This window comes from Paramisgurnus dabryanus, chromosome 3 (genome assembly GCF_030506205.2).
Source record: "Paramisgurnus dabryanus chromosome 3, PD_genome_1.1, whole genome shotgun sequence".
NCBI classification, from domain to species: domain Eukaryota; kingdom Metazoa; phylum Chordata; class Actinopteri; order Cypriniformes; family Cobitidae; genus Paramisgurnus; species Paramisgurnus dabryanus.
This window is the reverse complement of record NC_133339.1, coordinates 31,573,932-31,595,924: the sequence shown is the minus strand read 5'-3', so window position 1 is coordinate 31,595,924 and position 21,993 is coordinate 31,573,932. Positions and strand designations below refer to the sequence as shown.

General features: G+C 37.6%; 1 protein-coding gene across 1 annotated transcript; it reads left to right on the top strand.

Moving 5' to 3' along the window:
- Positions 1-5,122: 5,122 nt before the first annotated feature.
- On the top strand, positions 5,123-21,405 carry ppl (periplakin). The gene is made up of 22 exons (XM_065271896.1): positions 5,123-5,370; positions 9,576-9,678; positions 9,790-9,944; positions 10,079-10,199; positions 10,290-10,409; positions 10,509-10,547; positions 10,646-10,807; positions 11,033-11,140; positions 13,017-13,112; positions 13,193-13,315; positions 13,403-13,549; positions 13,849-14,000; positions 14,102-14,205; positions 14,416-14,573; positions 14,739-14,917; positions 15,003-15,141; positions 15,220-15,413; positions 15,850-16,000; positions 16,087-16,170; positions 17,895-18,011; positions 18,129-18,221; positions 18,312-21,405. Exons 1-22 carry the CDS (start codon positions 5,321-5,323, stop codon positions 20,982-20,984), a joined length of 5,268 nt encoding a protein of 1,755 aa, XP_065127968.1. The 5' UTR covers positions 5,123-5,320; the 3' UTR covers positions 20,985-21,405.
- The last annotated feature ends 588 nt before the right edge of the window (positions 21,406-21,993 follow it).

Below are 21,993 nucleotides of genomic sequence, written 5' to 3'. Positions count from 1 at the left end.
CTGAAGAGTCCACTGGACCACGGCTGACTGCTCACCAAACCATTATTGCAGCTCTGGAACTCAACACACCCTATGCAAAGTAGGCCGATCCTGGCAGAAGAATGTGTTGAAACCAACACACAAATATACACAATGTAGTGTCATGACTTCGGATCTGGCAGCACAGGTCTCACAGCTAAACTGTGTTCATACAATAAAGCACACATCAGTCATGACTTTTGATCTTTACCTTCATACCTCACCTCGGCTAGATGGGCGTGTGAAGGGAATTCCTCCCTTTCACCTGTTTCGTAAATTCCTGGCTCAAAACTTACAGTCGAGCATTTTTCTTATACACAGTATTATTTATTATCAGCAAAGCATGCATTACCTATTCATTTACCCATTTACCTATTCATGTTGTATGATGACAAATATTCACTTTCTTGCCCTTTTTACTTGGATTATGTGTAGAATGTTGCAAAACTGGTTAAACGGTGAATCAGTCCAAGCATATTTGGTTTTGAAGAAACTCTTGGGGGCTAGTCAATGAGACTTTACATCATCCAAATGTAAATTATACAGGAAACTCATTCACACTTATTAGGCACTTGAATTTATCACACCACATACAGTGTTAATGCTGTTGGGTGGTTTGACTTAATAACAAAGTAAATGTTTAAGCTATTGGAATGGACTGTGGTCCTTTGTAACCGCTACTCTCCATATGCTTATCTTTAGTCATAGAGAAGCAACATCATATTGCTGTGCAGCTACAGTGGTGTTAAAAATAACAGCGGTGAAAAAAGTCAAACATTTACTGTATAAACAAGATTTAGCTTTCTTGTGAATCACTGAACTAATATTTAGTTTCTGAGAACTGCTTTCTGTGTTGCATGCAGTCGACCAACTTTAGGCATCTATATGCATCCTGGTTTTGCCTCAGGAACAGCATTTTTGATGGCACCCCACAAGTTTTCTTTTGGATTGAGGACCAAGTCTGGCTACTCCATAATGTTAATCTTTTTGGTCTGGAACCAAGATGCTACTGGTGTGTTTCTTCTTTGGCATAAGGCAACATGACCTCTTAAGTATTTTGATGTACTTAAACTGATCCATGATCCCTAGTATGCGATAAATAGGCCTAACACTGTAGGATATGAAACGTCCCCATATCATGCTTACACCACCATGATAAACTGTTTATATAGTTTACTATTGTTTGAATGAGCATTTAGTGGTCGTATGACAAAATGTCTACGGCCCCCAGACCCAAAAAGAACAATCTTGCTTTCAACAGTCCACAAAATATTGCAACATTTCTCTTAAAGGTCACATTTTTTTAAACCCTAGTTATTGTTTAATGTTGCGATAGCATAAATAATACCTGTAAAATGATAAAGCTCAAAGTAACTGCCACGTGATATATTTTCTTTAACAGAATTCGCCTTTCAAAGCCTACAGCGAACGGCCGGGTTGGACTAAAGCCCACTACTTCCTGCTTTTGACTAAACTCCGCCCACAGGAATACGTCAGTCGCCAGATAAGCTAACGGCAAGCTAAGCTGCTATCGAATCACAACACACTAAACAAACTACACAATCAGAAGTCGTTACGTATTGCTGAAGGAAGGACTTCATAGAAAAAGGAAGACATCAGACCGTTTTGAGGACAGTGAAAACAGCGGTATACAGATAAGTAAATTGTATGAAAAATACAGAGTTTTTTTACACGTGAAACATGAACACATGTTATATTGCGCACTGTAAACACAATCAAAGCTTCAAAAACACAGAAAGAACGGGACCTTTAAGGCCAGTCAATGCGTACTTTGTTACCTCTTCAGCATGTGTCGTTTTTACAACGACGAGAATTAGCGTGGGGTTCTGGCCAAAAGATTGGTTTCAAATAGGCGTCTTTTAATTGTTTCAGTACTCACAGGTAAGTTTAGACTTTCTTTGATCACACTGGGCCTGATCATTGGCTGAGTCTTTGCCATTTTGGATATTTTTCAATCCATTCGAATGATAGTTTTCCATTTTCACCCACGTCTTACTGATTTTGGTTCAATATTAAAGTATTTAATATCATTTTAGCTGAGCAGCCTCTCATTCTCTGCACAACTTTATATATTTCTATATTTCTTCGAGTCAACTTTTTAATCAAAGTACGCTGTTCTGCTGAACACAATGATCTGAATTGATCATTTTACTTAGATTTTTTGAAAGAAATGCATTATAACCACATGTAATGTACAGTGCAACATTTGCTGCCTTTGGTGCCTAAGAGCCACTTGTTTGACACAGAATAAATTACCTCACTAATTGATCTGCTATTATTTTGAACACACCCATTTTAAAGGGATAGTTCACCCCAAAATGAAAATTCTGTCATCACTTACTTACCTTTATGTTGTTATAAAGTCAAGTCAAGTCAAATTTGATTTCTATATCACATTTAAAACAACAGGGTCGCGCCAACGTGCTGTACATAACTACAATATACAAATAAAAAGCAAAGAAATAGACAAGCAATTACAATTATAAACACATTAAACCTAAAACAATCCATTTAATAAATCTTATAAAATCGATACAAAAGCAACTTAATTAAAAGCCAACAAAAATAAATAAGTTTTAAGAGCCGATTTAAAACTAGATAATGATGGAGCAGACCTCACAGCGAAGGGCAAACTGTTCCAAAGTTTAGGTGCCGCAGCAGAGAAGGCCCGATCACCTTTAGTTTCACAGCGAAAGCGTGAAGCGGATTGCATTTTGGTGCAACACTGAATAGCACCTTGTACACAAAAATTTCAATTTTAAAATCAATTCTGAACTTAACTGGCAGCCAATGTAAATCTCCACACTGCTACCTGTATAAACTGCTACCACACAAACCTGTATAAATTTCTCTGTTCTGATGACCACAAAGGACGCTATTTTGAGGAAACTAAACCGATCATGAGCGCCATTCATTTCTATGGTATTTTTTATTCCTACTATTAAAGTGCATGGGTTTATGATTGGTTATTCATGTTGTGATCATGTGATCTGTTGGTTTTCTATTACTTTACTATACCTACTAGTAAATTATTTGCCAAGTATAATTTCTACCATAAACAGTGATTGACCTGGTTAGTGATGTTGGACTACTATTATTTTGAACAACACTGTATATATACATTTTCCCAACAGCAGGACGCTACTATAACAAATCTAATGCTTTTGGAAGTAGCAATGCAAACATTATGGGTTTGATCCCTGCATCACACACTGTAAAAATTGGTATAAATTGATAAGACCTAAAAAAGTTATGCTTTTTCAACTTATATGTTTAAGTGAAAAATACTTTTAAGTGAGAAAACTTATATTTTTGTAGGTGTTTCCAATTTAAGTTACTTTTTAAGTTGATTTAACTTTTCACAATTTACAGTGCACATACCCATTTATAACTTGAATGCACTGTAAGTTGCTTTGGATAAAAGTGTCTGTCAAATGCATTTAATGTAAATGCACCTGTTTGTAACAGTCAACATGAGAATACTGAACGGGATCTCTCCTAAGTACAATTTGCATTATATACTGTACTCTAAATGTATACAATAATGGCACGCACATCAATTTTCAGCAGATATTAGCAGTGTTGCAAACTATGATAAATTCCTTTACCTCTGAAGTCTTTTGCACTTTGTTAATCCATTTTGGAAAATTTGCCTGTTTTTGATTTGCATTTGGTTTGCAGTCAGTGCAGATGAGCAATGGGGCTAAAACTGGTGGACAGCTGTGGACACTATCATCATTGATACTAACCTATTATTGTGGTCTGTTTTATGGATTTTTAAGCTAAGCCTTTATTATGTTTTCAAAATAAAAATCTGTTGCTATTAAGTCTTGCAAAGCATTGCATTAGCAGCTCAAAGGTTGTGGGTTTGATTCCTACACTCTCAGAAAAAGTTAAAAAAGCTGTCTAATGGTACGATTGTACCATTTAAAGGGCCATCAAGGTACAGACATGTATAGAGATATACTTTTTGAAAGTGTATATCACCCCAGTGACCTTGAGTGTAGGGAAACACACATACTATACACATAAAAGATGTATAGCTTGAATAAAAAAGTACTGTAAGTCGCTATGGAGACAAGCATCTGCCAAATGCATACATGCACAAATAAAGTACCTTACTCACCTTTGTGCTGTTTCATTTGTGGAAACAAAACAAACAGGTTTTCGAGAATGTTGATACTGCCAATTTTGCCAGACAAAGTGAATGGTGACTGTCCCTTTAAGTGTAATTCAGAGAACTTGAAATGCATTCTGGGTCATTGGTTAGCACTAAAAATCATATACATATATACATTGCACTGTGCTTTGTTCTGGTTGTGTGCATGTTACAGCATGATTGTTCTACAGTCTGACACCTGATGAATTCAAAAAGGCTTCATTGTTTATATAGTGTTGGGCCTAGGGCATGCAACATGAATGAAATAGTAGAGGAAGGAAAATTGCTGTTTTGCTGTTAAGTTTCCATCTGCTTCCATTCAAAAACAGACACTGAAACACAATAATACACACATACACACACCCCCTGATGAATCATTGTTTTTAGTTATCCAACAATACCCGGTTCCCATGACTTTTTCTCTAAGAAGTAGGATTCTCTCTATTGTGCATGAGGCCCTGTTTTGAACTTTAAATACAACAGAGATTATTCATTAATATTTAATTAATTAGGCTGATACCACACAATGCATATCTTTTGTAACAGTTTTGGCCTTTATGAATGCTTGTGCTCAGTGTAACCGAATCCCATACAAAGGTTACGTAAACTCTCAGTTGAGCTCACACTGTGCGTGTATGAATCATTCCTCAATGGCAAAACAATAAAATTAAACATGCTGTACTGACCCGCATGTGTGTGTTAAAACCCAGAAAAAGTCATTTATATGAAATAAATGATGATTATTCAAAATAATAATAAATACATAAATAATCAATGAGTTGACATTTCTATATGAAACCACTGTCAAGCAGATGCAAGTGTAGACGGAAGAGAAAAAGTCAACGCCTCTGTTTTGATTGGCTGCAGGTATATCTTGACAGAAAGGGGCGTGCACCAGCTCGCGCTTTAACTGGAGTTGATGTTTTGAAAGCGTGACTACACTCTTGAAGGACAGCAAGAGTTTACGTTCGTGGGAGGGTTGTTGATCTTTCGCTGTGGGCGTTGTATGCGAGTTGTACAGTACCTGTCCTGTAAGACGCTTCAGGTGAAAATCATCCAGAGTGGAACCTAAACTGTGCCATCTTTTCAGACGGGTGTTGATGAAACTCCGCAGCTGTCATCATGTTCAGTAAAAAGAAGTCAAAGAACACCGTGACCATCACGGATAAAAGGTCGGTGCCAAGCGGATACATCATGCTGTGTGTGTCTGTGTCCTATATGTCCAGGTCTTTGAATCGATACTGACGCTGGAAGAAAACGTTGCGTGATTATTATTTGCTGAGGTTTATTTTTACTGTGGTTTATTCTTTACCGAGATTCATTTTTTCAACGAAGTTGAGGTTTTTTCTTTTCTGAGGTTCAGACTTAACTGAGTTTTATTCTATAATGATTCAGTTACTGATGTTTTCTATACTGAGATTCATTTTTACTGAGGCTGAATCTTACTCGCGTTTATTCTTTACAGAGGGTTCGTTTTTAGCATTCGTCGTTTCACTATCACTATTACATAGCCATGTTACTAAGTTAATGCGTATTTTAAACCTTTCATTTTTTTTCTACGTTCACATTTGTTTAATGTTCTTGTAGTAAGGGTGTGGCGGAAAGTGAAGGCGCTGTAACAGGTTGGATAAGTTTTCACTGTTCAGATTTAATATTGCGTGACTTTGAATAAGTTTTTCTCTACATGTTTGTCATTGGGGTGGTCTCGCGGCACATTTAAATGCTAACGTTACCTTGCTGGTAACGCAAAAACAAAATGTCTGGTTTTAGCTGCAGGTCTGCATGGAGTGTGTTGAGTGATCACGTTGAATGGGAAGAGCTGCTAATAAACACCCAGATAACCTTCATACTGACTTACCCTTCAGGGTGAAAGTTAAGAATTGAGTAACCTAACACATTCTGCCAGTTTGCTACTGTATGGTAGTAATATGTCAAATCCCTAATTTTGAGATGAGGAGCATCAATGACTTTATTTTAATTTTACATGATCTTACTCATTCAACAGTAATGATATGAAGGTAATATTATGGTCACATAATGTTCTTTACATGATGTAGGTTGATTTTAATACGTTTAATAGCTGTTTTTATCTTTACATCAGAGTGATCAGGTTGCATTGCAAGTGTTTAAAGCACCTTGAGAAGTGCAATTGATGTGACAGAAGTTCAAGTTTAAACATGCTTACATTAATGCTGGTTTGACAGATGAGTGTCGCCTTAAGTTTTTATCCAGCAGCAGTCAAAGGACTCCTTAGTTCCCACTGATATGTTGAAAACAGCACAGAGTAGTTAACAGTTACTATGGAGGGTTGTACTCTAGGATTACAGTCCAATTTTTGTTGATTTTCATTTTTATTGGTTGCAGATGCACAGAAAAAAAGATCTGTACCCAAACGCATAGTTTAGTGTTTAGGTCATCTTTGGGTGTTCTTTAACCGCACCACACATTCGGTGTCACAAAGTGTCAGATGTGCCAAGTTTGCTGACTTGTTTATCCACTTTTTTTGGTTCTGACAGAAACACGACATGCTGGGATATGAGCAGTGTGTTTATAATGGACAACACAGTATAATAGCCCTGTTCTTTAGGATGGCCAGGTTTTTAACTGATCTTATTATTCTTATTAATTATTTATTTATGTCGGCTTGGTGTTTTTTATGTTTTGATAAGGAAACACCTGTAATAGGGAGAGGAGCAGGGAGGCAATAAGTGATTATTACCACACCCAGAACTATTCATTAAGATGAAATGATTTTCTCTTGACATGTCAGCTACAGGTGAATTTTTTAGTATTACATCAATCAGGCAATTTTACACAAGTAATTAAAGTATTGCCTTGTTTAATATTTCGTAGTTGTAAAACATGTTCTGAAACTCCTTATAATGTCATGTTTTAACAACAGCCAAGTGATCCTTTGCCACACATTTAGATGTGTTTTTAAGAGCTGGTGTATTTAGAGCAAATAAGACAGGGAGTCTTTTGTAACCTGCTTACAAAAATAGCACATGTATAGTCGTACAGGTATAGTAAAACCTGTTAGACCTGTTTGGGTGTCAAACACCCTCATTTAACTCATTTTCTCACTTTAATTTACATGTAGATTTTACTCTAAACTTGTAAACCGATGAACTATGGACAGTTCTGTGGTTGTGTTTCTCAATTGAAACTTAACCTATGTTGTGCTTTATGTGTTGTGCTGTGTCTTTTATGGAATGACAGAATCATTTGAGATATTTGTAATTACTATGAACATGTCCCATTATTAATAATTTATGCTGTTGAATGGTAAATAATAGGTCTTGTCCTTGAGGCAAATTTGGGCCAAGCTTTGCAGATGTTTTTCATGTTTAGTCATGTCTGCCCAACACTGTAAAGTAGCATTTTTTCTGGGTTTAAAGAATGCATTCTTACTATTCCAGACTGTAAATAAGGGAAATGTTTAAATTATGTGGTAACATCCAAGGTGAATGAGTCAGAAATATTATTTAATATGACGTAATGCATCTTAATACATTAGGTTACACCGTCAAAAGCCATTATTAAGGTTAAAGGGGACATTTCACAAGATTTTTTTAAGATGTAAAATAAAGCAATAAACCCCGAGAAGCAGTGGGTTACCAGTGCATTTTATAACAGCTAAGGGGCGTTGTTCTAAAACCCCCTTAGCTGTTATAAAATGCACTGTAACCCCACTGCTTCGAGGGGGTTTATTGCGTTTATAAAACGGTTACTTCATATGCATAACGTTAGCGGGATTTTATAAAATAAAACCCAAAAAAGTTGTAATTATATTAGTACAAATATATCTCTTCCGCCAAACAAAGTAGTTCCTCAGAATCAAGTGTGACTGAAACAGAGCGCAGTTCCCAACCAACACAGACACGACACAGCAAAGACACAATGAAAATATGATTTAAGACTGTGGTGTTTATTTTATAAATCACCATTCATCTAATTTATACATTAACATTTATATCGTGCAACTGTTGAAGTGATGATCAAATATGCTTGGAAGCATGCTGAACTCTTTCCCCGTCAGCGTTTTTTTTTTAAGTTGCCACCCAGTTTTAGTTTAATGCCTTCCAGAAAATTATCTTCTTTATATAAACATAAAATATCAAATGAAAGAACAGACCATCCGCTTTGAAACAAAAACAAACAAAAAAACATTTCATCCTACCTTCATTTGATCTCTTATCACCTCTCAAATTGTTTTATTAAAAGCGGAGATAATTCCATCTTTGTGAAGAACTTTAGTAAGAGATCAGATTCAGACGGAGCCATGAACAGTACTACACGGTGTTTTCAGTGAATGCGTCAGTGTTTAAGTTGGGTAAGATCGCCACCCAGTGGATAATAGCGGACGTATGAACTTGAGTTATAAAATCCTCAGACAACGTTTTCTCTTTATCGACGAGATGACTCAACAATATTTATTGACATTCATCTGGATATCGCCATTAATTGTGCAATTGTAGACAAATTAAAAATATAATTTAAGACTGTGGTGTTTATTTTCATAAATCAATACGCAGTAACAGTGGCGCAGTGATACTTATGTAATGTGGTCTGAACATGAGGTTACCGGTGTATTTTATCACGGCTTAGAACGCGTTTCAACCAATCAGAATGAAGAACCAGAACTGCCCGTTTTATAATAAATCTTTGGTGTACATTTGTGAAGTTTTAGCTCAAAATACCATATAGAAAATGTATTATAGCATGTTAAAATTGCCACTTTGTAGGTTTGAGCAAAAACATACTATTTTGGGGTGTGTCCTTTAAAATGCAAATGAGCTGATCTCTGCACTAAATGGCAGTGCTGTGGTTGGATAGTGCAGATTAAGGGGCGGTATTATCCCCTTCTGACATCACAAGGGGAGCTAAATTTCAATGACTTATTTTTTTCACATGCTTGCAGAGAATGGTTTACCAAAACTGAGTTACTTGGTTGTTCTTTTACACATTTTCTAGGTTGATAGAAGCATTGAGGACACAATTATAGCACTTAAACATGTAAAACGTTTTTCATAATATGTCCCCTGTAAAGTGTGAGGTGCATTAATGGTGAACTGCACTGCTACAAATGTACATATAATCTAGTCCAGTATAGAGAGTATGAGAGATTATTTTTGTCTCTTGAAAAAAATCTGGATCAGATGATTTTAAATGAAACTGTTTTTAACTTCTTGTTTATCCTCATTATCACCCCATCTCATTTAAACCTGACTTGAGATGTTTGGTCCTAGATCCAAAGATGTAGCATAAAATCATTTTTGCATCAGCAGGAGCCTATATGTTTGCAAAAGACCTACAAAAATCTTGCATATCCAGATTAGTAAAGTAACAAAATGCGTTGTATTTGTTTTAACTTCAGGACAACAGACAACAGTGAACTGACTGCCCTGATTGACAAGTTGCAGAAGAATGCAGACAAGGTGGAGAAAAACATCTATGAGACTGAACAGAATCTCAACAGGGTAAATACAGCACATCTCTGGATTACAAATTTAAGACAATTACTGACACTTCGTTTTTAAATGAGTATGGCTGAAAATAATTTTCCATCTGTGGACCATTCATGCTTTTAGGACATCCAGAAAATCAATGAAAACAAGCCGCCCCTGTACCAGGAGGACAACAACAAAAGGATCCTGAACTCTCTGGAGCTATTAAATAGTCTGGATGCGGATGCGGCCCAAGCCTCGCGTTTGAAACACCCTCAGGCTGAGATGATTGAGAAGGAGTGAGTACATCCATTATATCTGCCGCTCTAAGCTCACATTTATCTGAAATAGTCAGAATTGAATGCATGGTGTACACACACAAATATATAAAGATAATCTGAATCCTGAGTGACGTTTGTCTTTAATGTAACAGTATGAAGCAGCTGCGTTATCGCGTGATGAAGCTTCGCGATGACCACAATCGCATTTACAATGTCACAAGATCGGAGCAGGTTCCCATTGTTAACTGGGGGAAGGTGATTGATGAAAAACAGGTGTGTAGCTAAATATTCCATTCGTTTGACATTTCGCTTAGTGTGATTCACAAGCATGATTCATTCATGTACAAAAATGTTTCGATGCAGGCAAATCTGAACAACAAAGGATTTGGCCAGGACATACCAACTATCGAAAATGAAGTGGAAGAGCACAACATTTTTCATAGCGAAGTGGAGGCACTGGCTCCATATGTCAACGGAGACAGGGTAAAATGTGACTGATTGTTTTAAAATGCAATTTTACAACATACGAAATGTTTGGCATTGATGTGACACCTGTGACTCATTTTCTTGTTTGCATAACAGGGCAGTAATGGGCAGCAGGAGAAGTACAACAAACTACTGGTGGGTCCATTTAGATATTCCAAGTTGGATTTTACCAAATTGGCTCCATGATATCATTGTCTCAATGTGAGAGCTGATGATTCATTTTTTCCTCTCAGGCGAGTTCCACTGCTCGACAGAAGAACCTGCTCAGTCTGAGGGATTACATGCAGCGTTGCACCAACGAGCTCTACTGGTTAGACCAGCAGGCGGATGAGCGGATAACCTATGACTGGACCGATAACAACCTTGACTACCCTGCCCGAAAAAGGCAGTATGAGGCAAGGCTCAGAAATGCATAATGATTTGCTTACTGTAAATGAATATACATACTGTTCTGCCATATAGCAATACTAAATGGCAAAAAGACACCCACTTAATCTGCCGATTTACTTCTGTATGGGGAAGTTGTGTGCAGGTGTTGTTCTCATGGATTAAACATTATTGTAACGTTACATTATATAACTACGTATACATTTAACATGATGCTTTGTAATTGATAACAGAACTTCATCAGCAAGTGTCTAGAGCCAAAGGAGAAGACCATCACCCAGCTGAATGAAGATGGAGAGAAGCTTGTCGAGCAGAATCATCCAGGGAAAAATGTTGTTTCGGTACTGTCACAATTTATTTGTTCTATAACATTACCATCACAAATACTGCTGGATACAACGGAAAGTCAAATGATGATGATGATAAAACGGTTAATACCAGTCCTTGATTAACAATAAAACACAGATATGACTGCTGCACCCAACGATTCTTTGTATCACTGCGCAGCACCCTTAGCAAACACACTTAGCAACGTAAACTTATGCTGCTTCTCCCAGTCAATCAAGGACTATTTTTTCCAACAGAAGGAATTTTAGTGATTTTACTCAAGAAATATATATTTTTTGCGTTAATATTTATTAATATTGTGTGGTAAATGTTTTATAAAAGCAATAAGGTACTCAAGGCTAGTGCTGTATCTTGAACCCCATACGGAAAGAAAAAAAATTTCTCTGGCCAAAAATATATTAAAATATATGTGAAATACATTTTGTAGAAAGTCATGCTCAATTGAATATATTTTTAAATTTTGAAATATATTTAGATTTAACCTTCATATATCAACATATATTTCAAAATGTATTTCAAGGGCAAGCAAATACATTTCTAATTTTACATCCCATATGGCAAAAATGTATTATTTATAAAAATATTTTAAATATATTCTAAATACAAGTTAATTTTATAATGTGTATTTTTGATGTTGAAACTATATTTTTCTTTAACCTTTATAAAACGGTTATGTTTACATGTTCATGACAAAAAGTTTTTCTTTCAATGCAACGTGAATATTACCTTGCATTGAAATATATGGAGGGATAAATATATTCTTTAATGCCTTACAACGTAATTCAGCCATGACTTATGCCACGATACAGCACAGCCTCTTGTACCTTATTGCTTACTTATTGACTTTTTTATTTAGCTAGCTTCATATTTATGCATATAAAAGCAAGGGTGTGGGAATCATTAGGGATCCCGTGATATGAGGCTTAAGTATAGATTATGGGGTGGTTTCCCAGAAAGGTATTAGACTAGTTCTAGACTAAAATAAATGTAAGAGCTGTCCAAACTGAAAAAAACTTGCACTGACATATCTTTAAATACATCAGTGCCCTTTGTTTTACCTCATAATGCACACCAGTAATGTTTTTAGTAAGGCATGTTTGTTAAAACTAGTTATATTTACTAATTAAACTATGGGCTAATACTGGCTTAAGCTAATCCCTGTCCGGGAAACCACCCCTGTATGTTTTAGGGCTGTCAAACGATCATTCATTATTAATTGTATACAAAATAAAAGTTGTGCTTGCAATATATATATAACACACACACACACACACACACACACACACACACACGCACACACATGTAAATGGGTCTTAAATATATACATTCATGTTTATGTATTTTTATACACATAACACAAACAAATACTATGCAAACACAAACTTTTATTTTGTATGCAATTAGTCATGATTAATCATTTGACAGCCCTAATATGTTTTATTAAAAATTCTGATATATTGTGCTCTGCACAGTTCTATTCTTTGCTTATTTTGTGTTTTTGAGTTTACAAATATAGACGGTTTCAGCAGTAACAACATAAACAGAGGGCTTTCGTGAAAAACACGTAACTTGAGGTAAACTGCGCTAACAATAAATAACAACTAAATTCGTTTAAAGTAGTTTATTTATATAACAAGCAAAATAAACAGCACATAGATTACCTAGGAAATCAAAACATTTGTTTTTCGACAAGGTATTTGTTTAAGAGTTCAGTTTTAGCAAGTCAGACCATTATACAAATAGAAACCGGAAGTGAAGTTCAGACCAGATGCGTAATCGCGTCACGGCAAGTGTGCGTCCGATGAAACCGTCTATAAGATGTAATACGATAGTACGTTTTGCCTTTTCTTACACAAGTCTTATGTTTAGGCCCACATGGAGGCAGTCCATGCAGATTGGAAGGAATATCTCAACTTGCTCATTTGCGAAGAGACTCACCTCAAGAACATGGATGACTATCACAAAGTAAGTGATATAAATACAGAAACCTAAAAATCTCACATCTGCTTTCAGTCTTGCTCAGTTGTGGCTTTTCATCTTTACAGTTCCAAAAGGATGCAAGAGACACTGGTGATTTACTTAAGCGTCTGGACACCGAGATCAGCCAGAAGTATAACCCTGAGTTTAAAGACATGTATCAGCTGGAGGGCTTGATTGGGGACCTGGATGTAAATACATTGTTTTAGTTTGTGCCACATTTACTATGTGTGTATGTTAAATCTTTCGTATCTTATGGTCTGCATTTGTATTTACAGGACCAAGCAAAGGCTATGGATCATTACGACGAGCGACTCAAATCTCTTCAGAAGCGCAGCCTGCAGGTTCTCCCTCTGAAGTACCGCAGAGAGACTCCTCAGAAACTTCTCCCTATCGAGGCTCTATGCGAATACGAGACTGAAGAGGTACAGGGTTTCTCAATCTTTGCATGCAGCTTAGAGCTCTGCTAATTCCTGTCAAAGAAACATCAGCTATTATCATGAGTAAGCACCGAAAAATGTTACACACTCGGCTTCGGATGCCCTCTTTCTAATGTATTTAAATCCTTAAGACGGCCTTTAACCAAACGATTCATCTTGTTTAAACCTCTGGAGACGTGTACAGAGGATTTTGTATGAATTTTACACTGATTTAAAGAATTCGTGTTTTTGAATGTGTGTGTCATGTTGAAACACAGCTCACTTTGCTTATTTGTACAACACAGGGCTCCATTGCACGAGGAGCACGCTACACCCTGCTCAGGAACAACGGTCCCAAATGGGATGTGAAGGACACGAACGGACGCACCATGAACGTTCCAGGAGTGTGTTTTATAATCCCACCCACTGACCCCGAAGCTGTGTCCACTTCTGAAAAGTTGGTTGTCTTCTATATCTCCTGTCATGTTGAACCACAGCAAAATTTTTCCGTTTATACAGATGTGACTGTCATTAATATAAAAACTTTGTTTTCTGCAGTCTAATAAACCAGCATAAAGGCATCAAACAAAAAGTGTCTGGCAGCAAAGCTGCATTGCAGAATAGGCTAGGGGAGCTGAGGAGAGATAGCACAAGCGGTCAAGGTATGTTTACTCCTTGTAATTGTTTAACTACGCACTAAATAAACTAAATACATAAACTAAACGTAAAATTAAGTGATTTAGATGTAATTCACTAAATGCTTATTTAATGACGCTGTAATGCCATGGTTCAGCTAGATTGATTCTGCTGTCAATATAAAATATTTATATACAGAGCTCTTTATTGAATCGACTTAATCTGACCATTCATAGATAAACAAGAGCAGCAGTGTCGTCAGCTGATGGCAGGACTGGATAAAGTGATTGGTGATCTGGACAAGCAAGAGAAGGCCATTTACTCTCAACTGCGCCCCCCACTGGAGCAGACACGACCTGTTCAGGACAGTGCTGATAGATTACAGGGCATGAGGGTATGAAGGTTGATATTTGAATGTATCTTGATTTTATAATAGGTGTCTTACACTGTGAAATCTCAAGTTTAGTGAGATTCAAATGCTAAGCATTACTTCATATCCTGCCTACATTGAGGAATTTCTGCATTATCTGCAAGTTTTAATCCATGATTTTCTTTGCAGGACATTAACACTGCTGTCCGTAGGATCGAGCCAGAAAAGTCCGCAAAAATAAAGGAGGCAGAGACCTTCCTCAGATCAACTCCCCAATGTGCAAGCGCCCCACAGCTGTATTCTAAGGTGGATGAGACAAACAAAAAATATAACAAAGTGGACTTGCTTCTGAATTGTGCCGACGAGAAGTATGTATAATTTCCCTTCATAAACCGTTCATACACCTAAATGAGAAATTGAATTTTTATGCCGAAACATTGTGTGTGTTTGTAGACTGCAAAATTCCAATAGACTGGAGAATTCCTTGCAGAATGGCAAAAACCTACTGTCCACCTATGAAAACAAACTGGCAAGAGAGGAGGTTGCCCCATCTGATATCAGTTCACTGGAGAGGACCCAGCGCGAGTTGGATGTAAAACTCTAGAGTCTATAAACATGATATTTTTTAAGGGTCCCTATGCTTTTGTGTCTCATGCATTCTCTTCTATAGGACATTGCATCTGAGCTGAGGTTGAAAAGAGGTGTCCTCGCAGAGAACGAGCAAAACCTGAGAGCTGCCAAGGCTAGCTGCAACAACATGGCCACCAAAGTTCAAGAACACTGTCCTGATATTGAGAGACAGGAGGCAGATGTTCAGAAACTCAACAAACGCTTTGACAACCTGAACAGACAGATTGATGTGAGGTAAGTTGATGCTGAGTCTTTGGCATTTTAGATTGGAGTTCCAAGCAAATTACATCAGACAATTCTGCAGTGAAATCAAATTGCTTTAAAATATATCCAATAGTCCAATGGTAATCAACTGGAATGAAAAACAATAAAATATGTAAGAACTCATATGTAAAAACAAACGGTGCTAAATTGCACTAAAAGTGGTTCACTGGCTCGTAATCATATGGGAACCAATTTAAGTGCCATACTGTATAGCACCTGTGTAAGAACCATGTTGTGCTATATAGAACCATATCTGGTGCTATATCACCCCAGATGGTTCTCCATAGATGCTATATAGCACTAAATATGGTTCCCCTATGAAGCTTTTAGTGCTATTTAGCACTCTTTTTTTAAGTGTACAATATAAAATACACCTTTAATGATTTAACTTATTTCAATTTTACAGATCAAAATGTCTGCAAAAAGCCAAAGTGGCCCAATCCAACTATCAAAATGATTATGACAACCTCAATAGTTGGCTTTCTCGAATGCCAAACTATGAGCCACGGGAAACTGATGATGTCAGACAGATTGACACAAAGCTGAAAAATCAAAGAGTAGGTCAACTATCCTACCCATCATGAAATTTACATCAGTGTCAAATTCGATTAATTTATGCAAAAACTGTGTTAAAAATTCACAGAGTCTGCTTTCTGAAATCGCAAGAAAAGAATCCGACCTGAACAGTGTGGCAAAAAATGCACAGCTTTACCAGCAAGCGGTCAAGGTATGAAAACAGTTTTGAATTACTTAATGGGCCCTATCTTGCACCCAGCGCAATTGACTTTGTCAGTGACGCATGTATCATTCGTATTTTGCAACGGCGCACAGCGGGTTTTTCCCTCCACAGACGCACGTCGACAAACTAGGGAATGATCTGCGCTCCCTGGGCGTTTCAGCGCAAAAAAAGAGGCGTGTTCCGGCGCAAACCATCCCTGATGCTATTTTGCAGTTTCAAAAAACAATTGCGCCACTGACCAGAAAAAAAAAGTTTAAAGTCAGTGGCGCGTTGCGCGTTGTTCATTATGCTATTTTAAGGGCGCATGCTTGACCATAATGTATAGCGTGCAGAACGCGCATACACTTTGCATCTAATCTACACAGATGCAACAGTTATTTTTGCAAATCATAAATTGTTACACTAAAAAATATTAATACACGAGATAAGGGGAATCATAGTGGTGAGCATTGTGGTGATAGTTTTTATTTATTGTGTGGCTGCGTTAAAAAATTCTCATGCAAATAACGATTAAAATATTTTCATAAGTTTGTTGTGTGGCTGTATTACGTTTATTTTATGTAAATAATAATTTAAATGTTTTCATAAGAAACCTTAATGTATATGAACTTGATTTGTTAGTCTACTTTGGGGTTGGACCTTGCGTTTCTTGGGTCCGATTTCAAAGCCCCCAAACTAGGGATGGGCATGATTAATCGATGATCGATAATTGATCGTTAAGAATTTAGTCGATTATGTTAATTTGTTATTGATTAATCGAATACTTTTTTTATCTAATGCAGGTTGCGTTGCCTAGCGTAGCGTGTGTCTTGAAGCAATTAAATGAATTTCACTGTGTGGCAGCAATTTAACATTTTACCACCAGGGTGCAATATTTGACACCATACTCCGTTATCTGTCACCTTCCGTTTTGATTTCAAAAAAATAATCAAGAAGAGGTCATTAGAGCACCGCATATTCAAGCGCATATATGTTCCGTTTGTCTAACTAAATGTAGTTTAACTGTTTGCCACAAGTTGATCTCGTAATAAAGGTCTCATGGAGGAAAACACGCTGTATTTTTGTATTCAACATTTTTGAATTATAAAAGTTAAATAATAATTTGTTATTATAAAAATATTAATGATTAATCGATAGTCGATCGTTAATTCTCCCGACAATCGACTAAAAAAATTTAATCGAATGCCCATCCCTACCCCAAACCCTTTCAGCGGTGAGGGTGGACGCAGTGATGTCCTCTGCTGGCGTCAGGTCCTGAGGCAGATCCACCTCCCGTTACACGGCGTGCCCGATTTATGCTGGCAAGCTTGGGATTCCCCCGTACAAGGACGTCGGTCTCCTCGGCTGTGAACCGCTCCTGGCGTGCGCCTGGTAAATCCGTCATAATAATAGCAACCCGCCACGGAACTTGCGCCCTTGCGTTTAAAGGGAATGTTGGATAGCGTTCTGATTGGTTTATTTGACGTTACGCCCAAACCACACCTATGAATAATGAACCTACTTCAGACCAACCCCTTATTGATTTGCGCCCGGCGTAAGAGTTATTTCTCACGCCGGGAAAATAGCAACAACACCCAAGATCCGCCCACAAACTCACTTGCGCGTTGCGCTTCGCACTTGCGTTTCAGATCGTTAAAATAGGGCCCAAAATGGATTACCTTGTGATCTTGTGTATTCAAAGAAATATGAATGTTTTGTGTTGTTGCTTTCAGGACTACGAAAATGAAGCTGAACGGTTTAAATCTATTCTTGACCTTGAAGATGGCTTGGTTCCTCAAACATACAAAAGGACCAGACTTGAGTCTCCTGCTGTGAAAGTGAACAGAGAGGTGATTGTATTTCTCAAACCTAAACTGTTTTTCTGGATTGAATAGTTAGCTTTTGTTAGCATTTTATTACATTATTTCTGTACGGTAAAGTTAAAACATTAATCTTGTGTTCAACAGGAATCCGCTATTGAGGCCAAATTTACTGAAGTGAATGCTGTGAACAAACAGAGACTGCAGAACTTAGAGTTCACCCAAGGTCTTCTTAACCAGGTACAGTATATTATCAAATGCAGTTTATACCAATAATCTTATACAAAAACTATTCTAACATGTTTTGCTATATATCATCATTCTTTATAGCAACCAGAGGTTTCAGTAATGAGGCAAGAAATCCAATCCGTGAAATCCTCAGCACCAGGAGAAGAGCCCTGGAGAATCAAAAAACAGCTTCAGGAAGAAGTCCAGCGTAGAGAACAACTGGAAAGAGAACTTCAGTCAATCCAGAGTGACATTTATTTACTGGAGGGCCAAAAACCACAGGATACAATTATCAAGAATGAGGTCATCAAGAAGGTGCCTGATCCTCAACTGGATGAAGAATATAACAAGGTCCAGCAGAAACTTCTAGAAGAAAGCAGGACCACTCGTGTCTTGGAGAGTGAGCTGGAGACCCTCCGTGTAAAGCTCCGTGGGATCGAGACCGAAATGAAAGAGGGAGCCCAGCAGTATACAGTCAAAGAGGTGCTCCGCATTGAAAGAGACAAGGCGCAGGAGGAGGAACTCAGGAGATTGAGAGAGGAGCTAGAGGAAGTTAAAAGACTAAAAATGATCAGAGAAAATGAAGTCATTCAGATTCAGAAGCAAGTGACTATACTTGCAGAGGAGAAAAACAGAGAGCAGGAAGTCATCAGGGAGGAGGAAGTTATTAAGGTTCAAAATGACCCTAAACTTGAGAGCGAATACAGATTGCTGCTTGATAGAAAACAAACGGAAATCGATAGCCGTAAACAACTTGAAGATGAACTTCGGTTCCTGCAGGAGAAACTAAAGCGTCTTGAAAAGGAAAAGGCAATGGCTGAGGAGAAGATCACCATCAAAGAGGTTGTGAAAGTTGAGAAAGACATGGCATTGGAGAGAGAGGTAGAGAACCTAAGAAGACAGTATGAGGATGAAAAATCCAAACGCAGTAGTTTATTAAGAGAGAAAACCGACATTACACGCAAGATTACTAGCCTGGAGGAAGAGAAATCTAAGGTCATCATTCAGGAGAAGGTGCGTGAGATTGTTCGACCTGAACCTAAGGCAGAGGCTGAGGTGGCAAATCTTAGACTTGAACTTGTAGAGCAGCAGAGAAGGTTCAGAAATTCAGAACTTCAGCTGAAGTCCTTGCAAGATGAATTGACAATGCTTAGAAACAGAGGACCACAAATTGAATACAAAGAAATCATCAAAGAGGTCATTAAATACAAGACTGACCCAGCAACAGAAAGAGAACTGGAACAACTCAGAAACGAAATTGTAGACAAAACCCACCAAACAGAGAAGTTCGAGTTGGAGATCCTTCAACTCACAGAAGAGATTCAAAGATGGAAAGACACCAAGCCTCAGATTCAGACTAAAGAGGTGGTAAATGAGATTGTGCAATATAGAGAAGATCCTAAAACCAAGGAGGAGATAGAGAGTCTTAAGCGAAAACTGGCTGAGGAACAAAGGAAACGTTTGGACCTGGAAAGTGAAAGGGCTACCAACGAAGAAAGAATAAGGATTAAGAAGATGGACTTGTCACAGGTGAGGGAAAAGATTGTCCAACAAGAAGTTGTGAAGGTGGAGCAGGATCTAGTTTTGAAATCTGAATGTGACACACTTAGTCAAAATATCAGCAATGAACAGAAACAAAGGGAGATCTTGAAAGAAGAGCTGCTCCGGCTGCAACGTCAAAAGAACGACTTAGATCTTCAGCTCGAAGAATTGGAGCGTGAACGCAAAGCTCGCAGAGAAGCCGAGCTCGAAATTCAAAGGCTGAGAGTGCGGCTTAATGAATTAGAGATCAGGGACAAGGAAAACAGAGAGAAGGTTACAGTAAAGCAAAAGGTTGTGCTACAGCAGGATCCTCAGCAAGAAAAAGAGCACTCTATCCTTCGTCTTCAGGTTGAGGAAGAGAGGCACAAGCGTATGCTCTTGGAAAAGGAGTACAACGCCTTGGTGCAGCAGCAGTTGACCCTTGAGAGAACAGAAGTTCGCGAAAAAGTTGTGCGAACTGAAAAGGTTCAAGTTGAACGTGACCCAGAAGCAGAGATGGAGATTGAAAGGCTGAGGAGGACTCTTGTTGAAGAGGAAAGGCGACGCTCTGAACTGGATGTGGAAGTTAAAACCCTCAACACCAGGGTTTCGGAGATGGAGTTCACCAGTACGAAATCGTCCAAAGACCTTGACTACGTTCGTGAAGAAAACAACAGGCTACAGCAGGAAATCCAGCGACTACAAAACGAAATGAGGAGGCTTCAATCCGAAATCGAGATCACATCAAAAGAAACCAGACAAATCACAGAAACAACTACAGTGGAGAGTAGCAGAAACCTGGAACTTCGACTGGATTCCTTGCAGAACGAACTTAAAGAACTTCAGCGTATAAGAATTGAAAAAGATACAGAAATTGAAGCGCTTCAAAAGAGTTTGTCTTCCATGAAGGTTAAAAGAGAATCAAGAGAAAGTCACCTCCGCCGTTCAATTGTTATCATTGACCCGGACACCGGCAAGGAGATGAAGCCCGAAGAGGCTTACAAGCTCGGCCTGATCGAGTGGAAAATGTTCGTCAACCTTCAGAGCCAAGAGTGTGACTGGGAGGAGATCACAGTCAAGGGTCCCAATGGCGAGTCCTCTGTTCTGCATGACAGAAAATCGGGCAAGAAGTTCGCCATTGAAGATGCACTAAAGGCTGGAAACATCACAAACCGCCAGGTGCAGCAATATCATAACAAAGAGATCAGTATCCAGGAGTTTGGTGTCATGCTGTCAGCAGGCAAAGGCAAATAAATCTCCAATTCAGAAAACATCACTACTTTTATATTCTGTTCAAATGCTCCAGTAAGCATACATGGCTGTACGCATTCCCAGATCTCATTTTTTATTCTCTTTCTAAATGCGTATTTATTTTCAAATGCATTCTTATATTAATGCAAGATGGTGTTCCTTTGGTTATGGTGCTGAATTTGGGTTTCTATCGCTATAAGTGTTTTTATTGAATGGCGCTTTAAAAAATCTGGTTCAGTTTTACTGTACTCTGATCTAATATATGCATATGAAGTGTGATAAAATAAATAAAGTATATATATATATATATATCTAAAGTTACAGCCCTGTTTTGTTCTTTTAATGAACCTTTTACTTGTGTTGAAATAATCTGTTTTACTTTCATGTCTGATTTGAGATTAAAATAAAATTTGGGTAAACCCGAGTACTGTGTGTTCTTTCCTTCATTTTTTAAATAAAGAATAAAGAGACTTAGGATATTTTAATTTTGAAAACTAATGATAATAGAAGAATAATACATTTACATTTAAGCATAAGCAGACACTTTTATCCAAAGTGACTTACAAATGTAAGGATAAACAATAATTATGACAAAAAATATGTGAATTAAAAATACCAGTTACTGTTTATAAATAAAAAAAAATAATTGAATAGAATTGATCCATAAATAAACAAAATATTTGATTTCCTGTTTTGGAAACTAAATGTAATTGGTGTATTCAGACGTGAGCTGATGACACCACTTGCCTTTTAACGTTTTTTCTCTATCTTATTAAATCCGTAAAAAAACGTAAACAAGTTCTTAACAAAACAGATTTGTTATTAATAATCATAAATATATCTGACAGATTGTCTGATAAAACGCCAAAGCTACTTTCAAAACTATGTTCGCCTTCATCCTGCGCTGCGCAGATAAATCGCCCCATGATAATGAAATACCGCGAGAGCAATTCAAAAGCACAGCTGTTGAAACGCTCTCGCGGTACTTTGATGTCATAAATTATTGGCAACG

Bases quoted from the DNA above. Each gene is read 5' to 3' on its own strand.
- ppl (XM_065271896.1), top strand. From the start codon at position 5,321: ATGTTCAGTAAAAAGAAGTCAAAGAACACCGTGACCATCACGGATAAA. The intron at 14,574-14,738 runs GTATGAAGGTTG...TTTTCTTTGCAG, and splicing joins ATAGATTACAGGGCATGAGG to GACATTAACACTGCTGTCCG. The intron at 14,918-15,002 runs GTATGTATAATT...GTGTGTTTGTAG, and splicing joins CTGAATTGTGCCGACGAGAA to ACTGCAAAATTCCAATAGAC.